The 15,682-nt window shown below is 55.7% G+C and overlaps 1 protein-coding gene across 4 annotated transcripts in view; it reads left to right on the forward strand.

The window, feature by feature from the left end:
- The window catches only part of USP2 (ubiquitin specific peptidase 2), a 61,480-nt gene that overhangs the window by 10,191 nt on the left and 35,607 nt on the right, over window positions 1–15,682 (forward strand). For all 4 annotated transcript variants that reach the window (XM_038380865.2, XM_038380863.2, XM_038380864.2 and 1 more), the window contains one exon: window positions 2,558–3,339. In XM_038380865.2, coding sequence (XP_038236793.1) covers window positions 2,599–3,339 — 741 coding nt within the window. In that variant the 5' untranslated portion in view covers window positions 2,558–2,598. The remainder of the gene's footprint in view (window positions 1–2,557; window positions 3,340–15,682) is intronic.

Genomic DNA, 15,682 nt, shown 5'->3' on the forward strand with positions numbered 1-15,682 from the left:
GCCCACAAGTCCTTGCGCTGGGGAACAGGCTCACCCTCCAGCCCTGAACCTCCCGTACTTTCTTCTTCCTCCCTGCTCATTTCTCTCTCCCTTATCTCTTTCCGTTCCCGCAGATCCCAGCCGCCCCTGTCCTGCCCCTCCATGGGACAGGGAGGAGAACGCACCCTCCCTTGTGGTCATATTTTCCCCAAACACACACACCCCAGCTGTGAAACCAGTGCCATGGAGAGGGAGGGCGGGCGGCATGGATTGTGGGCTGCCCCTCATCTCTCTGCCAGGCTGGCCGTAATGACTCTTGGCGGGTGTATGACACCCTTTCATCTTCCAAGGGCTCCAGGAGCCTTGGCGTATGAGCCTTTGCCCTGGGAGGAGGTCACGCCCAGCATCCCACCCATCAGATGACCGATTCCCTGCCCTGTTGCATGCCTCAGTTTCCCCATCAGTGGGAGGGTGATAACGCTAGAGATATGCCTGACATCCCAAACCTCTCTCAACTTTGGGAGAGATTCGGATCCAAGCATTGTGAGTTAGAAGCATTTCTGAATAATCCTAGCTCAGTAAAGCAAGGCACTATTATTACTGTCACCCCGAAAACATTTTGAGTTGTAGGGCTCTGAGGAGGTGCTGGGAAAATCTCTCCCTGCTCCCTAAACTTTCTACAGAGAAGAGTACAGGGTGACCTCTCCTCCCCTGAGCTCTGCTCACCTGGGCAGAAGCAGGCCCTTCTGCCTTGTGCGGTGCAGGGCACTGGCTGCTGTAAACAAACCCGCAGAGAATCCAGGGTCCTTGCTTTCTGTTTAGGCTCCTGCTGTCTGCTGCCATCTGTCCCTGTCACTCGCTCGCGTCTCTGCAGCACCCCCTGTGGCAAGTGGTCGCTGGGTTTGAGTCTAATTGAGAGGACAGAGCATCCCCAGCATGTGAGAGATCCTTGCCCGCCCTCAGTCCCCTCCTCCCCCGTGTGGGTGTGGGTGGGGCAGAGTGAATGCTCCGGGATCGGAGTGGGGGTGCCACCAAGCATCCCAGGAATTTCCCCACCATCTCTCCTGACCTATTGGGGTCTTGGTGACAGATTCCGAGGGGAACCTCAGAGCTAGGGATGGGTTGGGAATGAGAGGGGGCTTCATGACCCATTCAGTCCTTGGTTTCTCTGCTGAGTCTACCCACCAAGGGTCAGTTAGCAGCATTTCTGGTGGTGTGCTATGTACCCCCGGAAGCTGGACTGAGACCTGACAAACTCATTTCCCATGTGGCCACCGAATGGCTGTCAGCTGGGACCAGCTCTCGGTCACTACCCCGCCAGGTTGGATTTGAACCTGGTTGGGATCAGTGAATGTAATGAGTGGTTGTGTCAGCTCTAAGCCTCAGAGGTTATCGAGTCATGTGCTGTGGCTGTACTGGAGAGGGGAGCGGGGAAGGCTGGGCTGTCCTGGGCTAATGATAACATGAGAAGCCATAAATCTGTCAGCCATGCTCATGCTCCAAGGCTTAAATGGACTGTCGAATGGGGTCAGGAAGGAATTCCACACACACAGTGACACGCAGACAGATGTGTGCACCCACACACACGCTCCCTGACCTGCTGCAAGGTTATATAAAGGGTCTGGGGCATTATGGCGTCACCTAGTTCATCATCCTCTGAGTGGGTGACCCTGCCCTGCATGATGGGTCACTGTTGGCCCCAGCGCAAAGTGGGTCTAAAATGCAGCCCCATAGAAAGGTGATTCCTTCCCTGCCGTGGGGTCAGTGGGTTTCATGTTTGTGGGGACTGCATGGCTCAGTCTGCTCCGCTCGCTCTCTGTGCTGAGCGCCTGCCCCAAATGGGAGCCTGTGCCACCCCAGCACTGGGGACTTAGGAAGGGGGCTTGGTTTGGATTGGATTGGCTGGGGTTCTCTTGTATCCCAACCCCCTATTGGCCCCTCTCTGCTGTCTGCCCCACACAAGTACATCCGCCTTTCCATCCCACCCGCCATAACCCCCTCTAGAACTCAGCTATGCCACGAGCTGCCATGAGCTTACCCCATGCTCCTACCCTTGTCAGCCCTCAGGATACGGGGCGCCTGATGGACTTGGCTTCACACAGCCAGGTCCCGCTGCCATGGAGTGGGCCCGCGCTGTTGTGTATAGGATTTGGCCATATCCAGCACAGGGCTCCAACCAGTTGGTGCATCTCTGCTGTGGGGCCTGCTGGGCCTTGCCCCCGCGCATCCCAGCCCCTCCGGTGCCCGGCTCGGGGGTTTTTCTCCCAGGCAGTTGGAGAGGGATGTTTGTCTCTCCCGTCCAGAGATTCTAAGTCTCCCACAGCTCCATTGGCCAAGTCACCTCCATGCTCCCATAGCAGGGGTCTCCTGCTTTGAATGTTGGCTCATAAGGGGGTCTCCAGCCTTTTCTCAATATGTGGGCGGGGGAGGGATTCCAGGTCTCTAGCCCCTGTCTGTCCCCAGGACAGGGAGTCCAGCCCTGCAGCTTCCAAGCCTGGGGCAGGGTGTGTGCAGCGTGTTGGGGCGGGTGCCCATTGGGACAGGGACTCAAGGTGCCCATTGTGCTCTTGCTTTGCAGTCAATGCCACCAGTGGTGCCCCCGGAGCCCCAGTCTCCAGGATGTCCCAGCTCTCCTCCCCGCTGAAGCGCTATGGAGACACCTCCCGCTACCCCGCCTTCTCCTACAGTAAATCCCCTACCAGCTACGGCTCCTACTCCTCCTACAGCTCCAGCTTCGCCGCCTCTTACCCAGACAAGGACAAGGTCAGCTTCAAGCCGAGCCCCCCGAGCAGCTATCTGCCCTCCAGCCGGCTGCGGACCTCGGGCACCTCCCCGACCAGTAGCTACGACGCGGGCCGGCTGGCGCTGTGCCCAGAGTCCAGCATCAGGCTGAACCCGGGCTATGGCCGCATGCTGGCCAGGCCTCTGGGTAGCGGGGGCCTAAGCGGGGGAGCGTGCTACGCCTACCCCGGCCCCACCAGCAGCCCCACCAGCTACATGGTGACACCATCCACGCTCAGCCGCAAGAAGTCCAGCAGCCACTCGGACCTGGCACGGGAGTTCGCCGGGCTGCACGCCTCCGAACCCTACCGTCTGGACTCACCCACCCGCACCCCACTCCTCGCCCGCAACCGCCAGGAGCTCTGTGCCCTGCAGAGCCTGTATCAGGCTGCCAGCCGCTCCGAGTACATCAAGGAGTACCTGGAGTCCTGCAGCAGGAAGGGCAGCTGCACCCCCGGCTGCTCCCACAGTCCCACCCAAGAAGTGCTCACCCCTATGCTCCGGCCCAGCAGCCGCTGCCCCAGCCAGCCATGGGACAGGAGTGAGAGCCGGACAGACTCCCCAGCCAGGGACCCCTCGGTAGGTGCTGCCGGCTCGACGCGGGGATCTCGTGTGTTTTGGGGGGCAAGTAACCTCGCGGGGCTGCTGATGGGGAACAGGGACAGGGAGGAGAGAGGCTGCCCATGGGGCACAGATGGAAGAGCAGGTGAAGTGTTGGGAGGAGACCCAAGAATAGAGCAGCCTGAACCAAATCCACCTCCTGATCCAAGTTTCACAGCTGTTCCCTGCCCCCCAAACCTGAGCCCCACAGACATTGGGGAGAAGCCACACCTGGAGCCAAATGCTGTGCATTTTCCCCCCCCCTCCCCCGACCAGCTCAGCCTATAGCTGGGGGAGGTGGCAACTCGGGGTGATGCAGCCCCACAGGCATGCGGCGGAGTGGGTGTGAGCCCGACTGGACTCACTGAGGGGCTGGAACAAAACATCCCCCTGCCCATGGCTGATCCACCCTGGGTCTCTGTGAACTGCGGTCTCCAGTCGGCCCTGGTTCAGATGGGTGGTGTGGCTTAGTGAGTAGAATACTGGGGCTCAGGAGAGACCCAGCTTCTATTCTCAGCTCTGCCGCTGGCCTGCTGGGAGACCTTGGGCAAGTCACTTTAACCTCCCCGTGCCTTGGGAAGAATGATACTGACCCTTGTGGTAAAGTGCATTGAGAGCGGCTGATGAGCGTGCTCGAGAAAAGCTAGATGGAATTATCAAATGGTGCAAAGATACCACACAAACACCCCTGTGTGCTGTGAAGTCATCAGCTCGGTTGAGTTCCCATCACTGAAACCACCTCACTGCTGGCACTGCCCGGCCCCCTTACTGGCAGTCTGGGCAGTGAGGCGAAGGACTGAATGGGTAATGCATAGAAACTGAGCTACCCTGTATATGGGGCTGCGGGGGGGAGGGGGCAGGATGGAGAGTCCCTGATCCCAAGCTGCACCTCCCAGATTCACATTCCCTCGGGGGGGGAGGGGGGCTGGATTTGCAGTGCCTTTGGGCTTTAAACCACCCAAGCCCCCTCGTGTCTTTCCCCCTCCAATAGTAGAGGGAATGGGCAGGATTGGCTCATCCCAGTGAGGTCTCAGGCTGGGGTCTGCTCACAGCATCCCTTGCTCACTCACAATGAGGAGGGGTTTGTACCCGGGGGGGGCGGGAAGTGCCAATACCCCCACCCCTTTCAATCCTTTGATCTGGTTCTCATCACCCACGGGAAGGACTCAGCCAATGGCTGCGGGGGTGGGACCTCAGGTCTGTGGGCTTCGTCCCAGGGCACAGAGCGTGCTTCGGGCAGCTGTGATCTGTGATAGGGCACCTGCTTCTTGCTGGCCAGGTGCTACACATGAAACTTGTGTGTACGTCACGCATGGCCCAGACCCTGGTCAAGGTAGCTAGTTTCTGGCAGCCCCTGGTGCCTTAGGGTCTGCTATCGAATGGAGAGAATCCCGCGGATCCTCCCCGGAGCCCCTATTTCACTCACCCTCCCCGTGCACAGATCCCTGCGAGGAGGCAGGGCAGAGAGGGGACACTGGGTTCTTGCTGTGACTTACTCCCGAGAGATTTCTAGGTGTGCCCTGAGCACTTCTCAGCTGCCTGTTGACATGCTGCGTGTGTGTTTGTGTGTGTGTGTATGCGTGCCAAAGCTGATATTAAACAATTATACTTGTTATGTAAACTCTGGGGATTGGAGCCTGGGAGAGATCACGAGACGGACACAGAGATCTAATTAGGGGCACTGAGCCACGTAGCCAGTTCACCCTTTGGCTTCCAAGCCTCCCCCTCTGGCCTAGGCTGTGCAGGGCCGGGTTCTCCCGGGAGTCCTGTTCCAGGGACCCAGTCCAGCCAGACATCCTTGCACGGTGGCTGCCCTGTGGCAGCTGGGGGGTCAAACCCATCCCCTCCTGCTGCCGCCAGAGGGGGCATCACTCCCTTGATGCTGCATGCTTGTGCCATTGCAGCAACCCCTTCATCATCCCACCGGTAGCGGGTCTGTGCTGTCAGTTTCTGGGTGTACGGGAAGCTTAGACCGCTGGCTCTGGAGCGGTGGTCACAGCAGGCTGGGGAGAGGGCAGGTCAGGAGGAAGGGGCATTGGCAGAGCTGTGCGTGGGACGCCAAGGGCTGGCATGGCAGGGGATGCAGCCAGGCAGGACTGCATGTGAGATATTTGCACCACACCTGCACCCGCTGCCTCTGGCCCCCGCCCAATCCGTTCTTTGGAGTCACAAATCACCCAAATCAGCCCTGCTTGTAAAAGGCGCTCCAGTGACATAACCCGGACCGGGCTTGCAGCTGGAGACGCCCATCTGGGGCAGCTGGTTTGGTGTGTGCCAGTTACTGTACAGTGCGAGATGGGGACGCGGTCTTGTTCCCAGTACCCAACCGCACCCCTCCCAGCTGTGCCATGTTGGAGCTCCATGTGCCCTACTTATCCCAGAGACCGTGGGGCTGGGCACCTGAGCCAGAAAACAGGGTTCCCATGGAGGGCTGATGAGAGGGAGAATGGGTGGACAGTTGTACTGGGGCCCCAAGCTCAGGGAGGCCCCAAAACATCTGTAATGTGCATGTAAATTAAGTGAAATAGGAAGCAAACATGATGTACCAGAGACCCAAATTTCTCTCTACGAGCCTGTTCCCATGTGACTGTCACTGGGAACATCCAGTTCCTTTCCTCTCTGCTGAGATGCCTCGGCTGAATGCCCTGGGCTGTATGGATCCATTCAGTGGCACCATTAGGCAAGGGGCTTTTTAGCCAGGGAGGGTGCAGCAGCCTTCTCTGGCATTTCCCTGGCTCTGTTTTCTGGTGAACTGTGAAGCGGGCAGTGGAGCATTTAATACCCTGGGTACAGATCAGAGACGTCATGTCACCAAAGCCCCAGCCCAGGGTTGAGCCTCCCACGCCCACAGCCCATCGTGTGAGCACATGGGACCAGGCTGGTAATTTTCCACTTGGATTTCATTCCAAGATCTTGTCTCAGCCCCTTGGTCGCTTTTTCTGTCCCTCTCTGCCCTTCCTCCCCAAGGGAAGCGAGACTGGCTGAGTAAAGGGCTCTGGGCCTGAGACTTGCCGTTGGGCCTTGGGATTGGGCTAAGAGACGGTGACTGGCTTCAAATTGCTTTGCTTTCATACAAGTTCTGCCCCCCTTGCCCAGGGGCCTCTGTTTTCTGACTGTGGGTTTGTAGAAGGAGCTGGACAAGTGGAAAGAGATCCTGAGAATCAGCTGTGTGGGGAAGGGGGGCATCTTGTGCACCCCTGGCCCCCACCCTGCCCTAAATTCCAGCAGCTGGGCCAGGGCACTAAACTCGGGGATCACATCTGTATTTGAGGGGAAATTGCTTTGGGTAGAGCAGTAACAAAATCCAGCCGCTTGGGGCGGCCCCATCAACCACATCCCTCCTGTTCTCTCACTGCAGATACCAGGCAAAACCCTGCCACAGCAGGTGCGGCTCCCGGCCCCTGGCAGTGGTAACAGGCACCAAAAATAGCCCCAGTAGGAAGACAGGAGCTGCCCAGGCTCCACAGAGATCAGTGTCCTACCTCCGACAGTGGCCACCACCAGCTGGGCCGGGGAAGAGACGAGGACCTGCGTTGCTCCAGCTCCCTGACCCTAAGCACTTGGGCCCAGATCCTCAAAGGTACTGAGGCTCCCAATCCCACTGGTTTCTGGGCCTTAGTGCTTAGCTTATGCCCTGTAGGGGAGGCACCTACAGTACTGAGGCTGTGATATGACTGGGACCTACACGGAGGACTGCTAGCCAATGCCCCCGTGGGTTAGTCCATCCTGAGAGGCCAGTGGCTGATGTCAGTGGCTATTTGTCCACCTAGAAGTGTGCTGAAGGGTTTAACCCTGGTGTGCATGCCCCTGGAGCCTTGGAGCAGCTCAGTGGAGATTCTGGGCCTGATCTCCACCGAGTGGTTACACAACCAACCAGGAAGGAACTGGCTGCGGCGGGGCAAGGCAGGAGTCAGGCCGTGGGGCCGCAGCGCCAAGGGGGTCAGGTTTCAGAGTCCTGGTGGGTGAGTCTGCAGCTGGGTGGCTCAGTCACTGCCCGGGATGTTCAGAGCCCTCTTGCTGCTGGGATGTCGGCTCGTCCCCCCGCCCCAAGGCTGTCTTACACCAAGGGATGGGGCAGCCGTAGGCGTCAGGTCATGGCTGAGTATGAGAGTGTCTGGGCTCCAGGGCTGATCCGGGGGGGGGGGGCAGGACTGGGGAAGCTGCCTGAAAATGCCCAGCTGTATCCAGGAATTGTCTCCTCTGGGGGGCTTTCAGCAGCCCCCAATACATCCCTGGTCAGGCAGGTGGGGACGCTGCAGTGCTCTTGCCCTGCACAGATGCAAATCCAGGTCTGTGCTGTCCTGCCGCAGTCCTGGAGGCTTGGAAGTGGACGAGAGCGGTCAGGAGTCTGGGGGACTCCCCTTTTCCTGCCTGGTGGTCTACCCCTGAGTGGCAAGAGGAGGGTTTTCAGGCTGTTGATTTCTTTCATCCAGGCATTGCACTGCGGGAACTGGATGAGGCATTCGCATAAGCAACCGCGTGTACAGCCCTGCCCCTCACACCGACACTAGCTCGCACCCCAGCGTGCAGGGCTGCAGCTTGCCGGGGCCAGTCTCCCCTGAAGTGTTGCCCACTGGCACCATACTCAGCTGGGCTCAGCCCTTTCCCTGCCTCGGGCTGAGGCTGAGCCTTGCTCGAGGGCAAGGGGTGCCTGCACTGATCTGTGCAGTTCCCTGGCATGCACAGAAATAGGGGAGACCCCCGCAGCTCTTTCCTTTCCCTCCCAGACTGACCCTGTCTTGCTGTGTGCAGGAGCCAGGCTCGGGGAGCGGAGTTGGGTCAGGTTCTCTCCAGCGCTCGCTGGCAGGTCCCCACCAGGCAGAATGTTACATAACAGGCTTAACCCCTCCTTAATCCTCCCGTCTCTGTGTCTGACTTTCCCACCATTACTTTCTCTTATTTCAGCTCTTTCCCTCTTTCTTACTGCCCTTTCCCCCAGAGGGGACGGCTTCCCCAGCATCTCTGGAACCACAGGGGCATCCCTGGCAGGGCCAGCTTGGCCCTTCTCCTCCCCAGGGGATCACACACAGCCCCCTCCCTGCGCAGGACTCTGGGGCCAGCACATCAAAGCCCTGCTCCTCCTTGGTGCAGCTTTATGTAAGAGCCACAGATTTGCCCTGTGATTCTCGGCCAAAATCCCTATGTGCCCTCCTTCCGTGCTCCACCCCAGAGACAACTGCATTCAACAGTAGGTGAGGATCCTTGCGTTTATCACCTGTGAGGCCCTTGAGAGCATAACAGCTGATTATTTATCCTCTCCTGTCCCATCTCCCCCACCTCTGTGTAGCTGGGAACAATTCAGAACTCCCACCTCAGCCGTGGGGCAGGATGGGAGGGGGTACAGCTGGACACGACCAGCGCTGGGAGGAGCCACTGGCCAAGTTGCGGGGAAGGCAAATCCTGACGCCAGGCTCTAGTTGCCTCCCTGCAGACTCCAACACGTGGCTGGCCACACACAGTCCATCTGCTGGGGGGTGGGAGAGCGCGGCTGCTGCTGGGGCTCGATGCTTTGCAGAGCACTTGGGTCTGGGTCTACTGGCTCCATGCAGTCGTTGACACTGGCACGTGGGGGCCTAGGCAGGGTGGCTTTGTTCTGGACCTGCTCTGCACAGGTGCCAGTGACAAGACAAGGTAGCAGAGAGTCGGGAGCAGCGTCTGTCTGATCTATCACCGCACACACCCAGCTCTCCCTCTCTCCTGGCAGCTCTGTAGCTCCCACTACAGTCATGGCTGGTGGGGGGAGGAGTAAGTGTCATTCCCCCACCCCCCCTCATTCCAAACACATCTCCCGCACAGCAGCATTGGGGTGTCCGCTAAGCTGCAGCACCCGGTCTGATGGCTAGGACAGAGGGCCAGGGAAGTTTGAACTCCTGACTCAGTAGGCTGCACTCGGGCTCTGGGTTCCCCTCCTAGCAATGACGGGATTTCCCTCCAAACCACGGGGTATGGATTACATGTGGCACTGACCAACCTGTCTCTCAGGACCCTAGGCCTCACGCCTGCCACCACTGTCTATGCAGTGTGCGACACAATCCGGCAGCCATGGGGGCCTCTCCCCTCCCTGCGGGGATCACTTACTGGGGTAGGGGGGTTTCAGAGGCCTGACTGGTTCCCCCACAGGCCCCCCATCAGGTGTCCTTCCCCATTTGCTGCGCTCTGCAGGTAGGCCGTTCCCACCTTCTCCCCAGGGCCTGGAATGGGGTTACGTCTGCTTTTTCATGTACACGGGCATGGTGGGCAGGAGAAGTCTCTCTTCAGGCTCCTTCCTGTGCCCTGGGCTTGCCCCAGATGCCTGTCACAATCCATCCTGATCCAGGGACTCCCTCCCCTCTGTCACCCTGGTCCTGAGCACCCTTTTCTCCCCCTCTGTGATCCCAATCGGCTTCTCCCAGGCGGTGCCTTGGTGTTTACTGGGTTAGAACAAAACGCGTAGTATGTTCTTAACGGTGACCTTAGCCCGGACCCTGGCCCACCTCCGGCGATGTGTCTTAGCCTCTCCAGAGCTGCAGGGTTTTGGTTAGAGCTGTATGAGCAATGGATTTTTCCATTCACTGGCAAATCTGAAAAAGCAGGGGGGAATCGTTTCAAGTTAAATCGAAAATGACATTTTCCGTGAATCAAAAACAAATTTTTTTAAATGTTGATGTTGGGCTTTATTTCCCCCCGCCCCGTTTATGTGTTTATATATATATATATATATATAATAAAAAGTGAAGGTCATTTTGAATTGAAAGGTCAAAACACTTTTTGATTTTTGGGGAATTTTTTTTCCCCCACTGTTTTTTTCTCTCTCCCTCCCCCCCTCCCCCTCCCCGGCAACAACGTCCCGAAATTGACACAAAGTTGTGAACTGTTTCGGTTGACCCAAATCTGCATTTTTCACCCAAAAAAGTTTTAATTGGAAGTTGTGCCCAGCTGTAGCCCTGCTCTAGGTTTTGGGGCGTAGGCATGATGGCAGTGTAGATGGTACTAATCGGGGCGGGGGGTGCAGTGTGGGGGCAGCTGTCCTGGCCAGAGGTTACGGTGCTTGCTGACAGTTTAATGTTCTCTGCTGTTTTCCGGTCTTATTTTTTTTTCTGAGCCAAGAAGCAAAATCATAAATAATAATTAAACCACAAACACAAAGCGCCGGAAGCGGCTTGTGGAGGGGGATAGGAGAGGCTGCCAGCCGAGGTCTCTGATCGGTTCTGCTCCATTAACCGGGAGGTGCGGGTCACGCTGGTTACTTGCGGTCACTTTGGAGCCGTCGCGTCTTTGAAGCTGCACTCCTTTGGCTACACGGTGCCTGGGCCGTTTCCCCTTCAACCTCACCCTGGGCTACTTGGGATGTTGGGTGAGGGAAAGCAAAGATCACAGGAGTTATTAGAGCAAGAATCTGGGAGTCAGGACTCCTGGGTTCAGTTCCCGGTGATGGAAGGGGAGTGTGGTCTAATGGCTAGAGCAGGAGGCATGGGAGTCAGGGCTCCCAGATCCTCCTCTTGTTTCTGGAAAGGAGTGTTATCTAGTGGTAAAGCAGTATGGACTCCTAAGTTCTAGTCTTGATCTCTGCCCCGACCATGTGATTGCAGTTCTCCGTGCCTCCGTTTACCTTGCCACTGGGAACAACAACCTGGCCCCAGCTGTGAAGCTTCTTGAACGAACATCCTTTCAGTGCTCTGGGACTCTTGGGCGAAAGGACAAGGCAGTGAGCTCCCCCGGAGGGGGCGGGTTGGCAGGGCACCCTTTGCTTCTCAGCTGTGCTGGTAGAGCTCCCAGACTTGTGCAGCCCCATTAACTGCCCAGAACATCAGATGAACTGAGTATCCGGTGGCTGCAGCCACCCATAAAATTGCCGCCAGCTGCTCACGTTTCCGTCCCGACCAGCTCCTGGGACTGGCTTGCAGCCAGTGCCTGAACCCATTGGCCTTTTACTGCCAGCTGGCTCTTGGCATCCTCTGCTGGGAAGGTCACTGCTTGGGAGTTGCACCAGGGCCCTGGGAGAGTGGGAACGATGGGTTCAGCATGTTGCCTGCCCCACCTTGCCCTCTGTGACAGCTCCTGGGGCTGTGGGTTCGGCTCCCCTCTGGGATCACACAGAGCCAAGCTGTGTTCGATCAATAACCCGGCTTCTGGGCAGCCTGTCGTCAGCTGAGTCGCAGGGGCCTTTCTCTGGATTCCAGCAGCCACCACAGCTGTGTGCTTATGGCCCTGGCTCCTGTTACCCCACTGGCAACGAGGGACATGGCAAGCCCTCATGTACCCCCGAGGGTGGGGGGGATGGGACAGCATGAAACTGTGGGATCCAGGGATGCAGCGGCCGCTCTGCTCGGCACAGGTTGTCTCCTGCAATGAGTAACAACTTTCAGCTGTGACTGGCACCAGTGCCCTGGAGGGGAAGGGTCCCATATCCCATGCCCCACTCGCCCAAGCCAACCAGTCCTCTCCACCTGAAACCAGATTGGAGCTGGTGCCTGCTAGAGGGGAAAGGGCACATGTCCTATTCCCCAGACCCTGAGCCAGGTTTGTGGTGTCTCTTTACTGACTTGTTCTTTGCATTGCTGGGATGGGAGATGAGTCCATTTGGACCTGGGTCTGGAGGGGAACCGGCCCCAAGCTCTGGGGAAGGGGGTGGGTTGTGCCCCTTGGTTCTGGCCTTGGGCTGTCCCTGCAGCTGATGGCTCATTGCAGAGCTGTCGGAAGAGTGGGAAGCTGCCTGGGAGCATGAGTTTGCACGGTGTGAGTTGGGGCCAGGAGGGTAAAGGATTCACCCCCAGGTGCTCCATTCCATAATGACTCCTGTCATGCTGTGGGACCTGCTGAGCTGGAGCAGCCTGGCCCCTGGGCACCACCCACCCATAATGGTTCCCAGAGCTCCGTTGGGGGCACTCTGCCTGGCTCCCCCCAGTTCTGGAGAGTGACTCCGGCCCGACTTGGGGGTCAGTGCTCTCTGCGACTGTGTTACACAAGAGAGGCAAGAGCATCTAGAGCGGGAGGCCTGAGCTGGCCAGGGGGAGGACGGGCTTGGCACTACCAGGCAAATCCTGTGCCCTTGGGAGGGCAGAGAAAACACGTGGGTGGCTGAGAGCCAACTGGCTGACCCTCCGAGCATGGCCTGGAGGGCACAGCTGGGGCTCATGTGCCCCCTGCTTTATGGGGCTGCTTGGAAAATATCTGCCATCCCTTCCCCACACACACACACACACTCCCTGATGCCCTCATGGGGACGTCGCCGGGGAGTTTGAGGGTGAACCAGCTGCCGTGGGAGTGATTGGTGCTTCCACTAACTGTTCTCCGTGCATGAGCCATCTTGGGGTGTCTGGGGTTCGTCTCCCGCTCTGCACTCACCTGAGCGGGTGACAGGCAGCTCCGCCATGCAGCGCCCCCAGCCATGTAGCACCCCTGCCTCCTCTCTTCGGATCTCACCCCTGGCTTGTTGGTTGCATGGTCACTGTTCTCTGGCTTTGCGCCATCACCCATTTTCCATGTCTAGTGCGTGATCTGCCAGTTTGTATTAGTGTGGGTCTGCTCCAGCTTTGCTATCACGTTGCGTGGACAGTCCTGCTAGGGTGTCACAGGAATCCCTCTGTCACAGGAATCCTTTAGAGTCTGGCTTTCACGTTGCATGGTTGGGTTTGACCTGGTCTTCCCGGTGATTTGGTGTGCATCTGTTTATACAGCGTGCTTGTATGTATACAGTATACACTTCTGTTTGTGTGTGTCTTCCTGTGTAGACAGTTTGTGTGTATATAGAGTGTGTGTCTATATACTCTGCATGTCTACATGTGGGGGGGGGGGGTGTACACAGTATACTTAAGCTTGGAAGGATTAGATTTTTGTTGGTAATCGTTGATTTCGCCACACACCCACAAACCAATGAAAATACATTTCAATATATAGTCATTGAAATGGACAGATTTTTTGAAACCCAGCATCGACTGTCATAGAATACTTATTGTTCCCCTCCCCATAATTTCCCGCAACTTTGACAATTAAAACAGATACAAAATTTTAAAAGTTTAAAAAGAAACTGACAGTACCACTGAAATGATGCAAAAAGAGTTGAATTCTGCCAAGCCTACGTACAGAATGCAGGCCTTTGCGTATGCTGTGTATGTGTGCACTGTCGGCTGTGAGTTGGGAGCGAGGGTAGGCATTTGTGTCCATGTTCGTGTGTGTGTGTGTGTGTATATACACACGGTGTTAAATGAAATGACTATCACACTTTGATGAGGAAATCTAAGTCCCCTGCAGATGAACACTGCAAGGCGCTGTCTTGGGTATTTTTAAAGCTGCCAGAAATAGTGCCCTCCTCTCATCCTCCAACCTGTAGTTAGCTCCCCCAGAACATTTCTGCGGAAGCCTCAATCTGGGGATGGAGGAGGCTACCTTGGTTTTGGAGCAATTAGCATTAAAATAACCATCACCCTGGGCCTCTCCTATCCCTGACTCCTGGAGTGGAGTGATTGGAGGGGGGTGGCTTCTGTCCTTCACCTAATGTGGTTATTAGGAGGCCAGTCTGTGTGCTGGACTTGGGCCGCTCACGTGAGCCGCGCTGCTTAGTGTCAGCTGGAGGCTTGGAAGCCAGTTTGTGCTGGGCAGAAACTGTCAATCTATTCTTCCAAGTACCTAGGAGGAAAACATGCTGAGGCTAATAATGGAAATTTACCCAGAGCAGAAGGTAAAGACACCTGAATCGTGGGGCTCTTATTTAAATGCAGCCCCTTGTGCTATCGATCAGCCCACCCGCCTGGCAGTTGGTCAGTTAACAGACTAACACAGAACTGTATTACTGTGACTGAGAAAGCTTGTGTTCCTGAACGTGCCCCTGCAGTCAGGACACCTGGGTTCTCTGCCCAGCTCTGCTACTGCCTTCGCTGCAGAAACTCAGGCAAGTCACTGCCCCTCCCTGTGCCTCAGTTTCCTCTGATTGGAAATGGGGCTAGTAATATTTACCTGCCTCACAGTCAGCTCTCATGGGATACCATAGTGATGGGCTCCTTATACACAGATTAGAGGAGAGCTTGTGCCTTTTGTTTTTGCTTAGCCAGAGCTCCCATTAGGGCCTGTGGCAGTTTTGCTTGAGTAACAGCTTCAGGATTGAGCCCTATTTTGCACAAGTGCTAAATGTAGCAAATCTGTGGCCAGTTGGAAGTGCACAGTAGCAGTCAACATGGAACCCCGTTCCTCCCACTAGCCCAGACCCATCTTTCTGAGCCGAATCCCCATTCACTATAAGCAATATCAGGCCTATGGCACACAGCTGTGCCGTTCTGATTTAATCCAGTAGAGGACAGTAGTACATGGACATGCTGGAGGCAATATTACAGTTTTATTTCTGAATCACAGGTTTGGTGACCATTAGAAAGGGAATAAATAGCATGAGGATTCGAGTTGAGGTTTGTTTCCTACTAGTGCGGGGAAAAAAGAAAGAAAATTAGAAAATAATTACAAAAAATACTGAGACCAAAAATATAGTGAGAAATAGCAGTTCAGTTCCATCTAATGAGCCTCTGTTGGCACAACCAGCTGTCCGAGGGTTGCCAAGCCATAAAACAGGAGACAGCACCTCTTGGGTCTCCAGTAGAGGGTAGCATGATCCCCCAAGAGCAGAACAACACTCCCTGTGGGCTTGTCTCCACACACAAGTTGCACTGGTTTCACTTAAACTGGTTTGAAAATGGATACAAACCTCTGTGTGGACACTCTCATATCCATTCTGTCACTTTAACTTGTTCCTTGTAAGACTCCTCTACATGGAAAAGTTGCACCGAACTGTCCTGAATCAGCTTTTCAACCCATCTAATTAAACTAGTGCAAAAAGCTGGGTGTTCAAAAGAAGAGGGGCTTCTTTTATTGCTAACGGACATAAGCTAAACTGCACTAAGCCTCACTTAAATCCTAATACAATCTACACGGCCCTTGACACCAGTTTAACTAAATGGTTTAAAATCGCACTTTAAGTTATATTGGGGTCGCTTTCCCGTGTCAGAAAACTATGTTTACTAACACTGGCAAAATTGCTCTAAGTCAGGTGCTAGTCTATTTAAGTGTCAGAGTTGCCATGGTTTAAACCAGTGGTTCTCAACCGGGGGTACATGCACCCGTAGGGGTTCTCGGAGGTCTTCTGGGGGTACATCAACTTGTCTAGATATTTGCCTAGTTTTACAACAGGCTACATAAAAAGCACCAAAAGAGTGGGTACAAACTAAAATTTCGTACAGACAATAACTTGTTAACGCTGCTCTATATGCCATACACTGAAATGTAAGTACAATATTTATATTCCGGTTGATTTATTTTGTAAGTTTATGGTAAAACTGAGAACGTAAGCCATTTTTCAGTA

The sequence above is a fragment of the Dermochelys coriacea genome, chromosome 22 (genome assembly GCF_009764565.3).
Source record: "Dermochelys coriacea isolate rDerCor1 chromosome 22, rDerCor1.pri.v4, whole genome shotgun sequence".
NCBI lineage: Eukaryota > Metazoa > Chordata > Testudines > Dermochelyidae > Dermochelys > Dermochelys coriacea.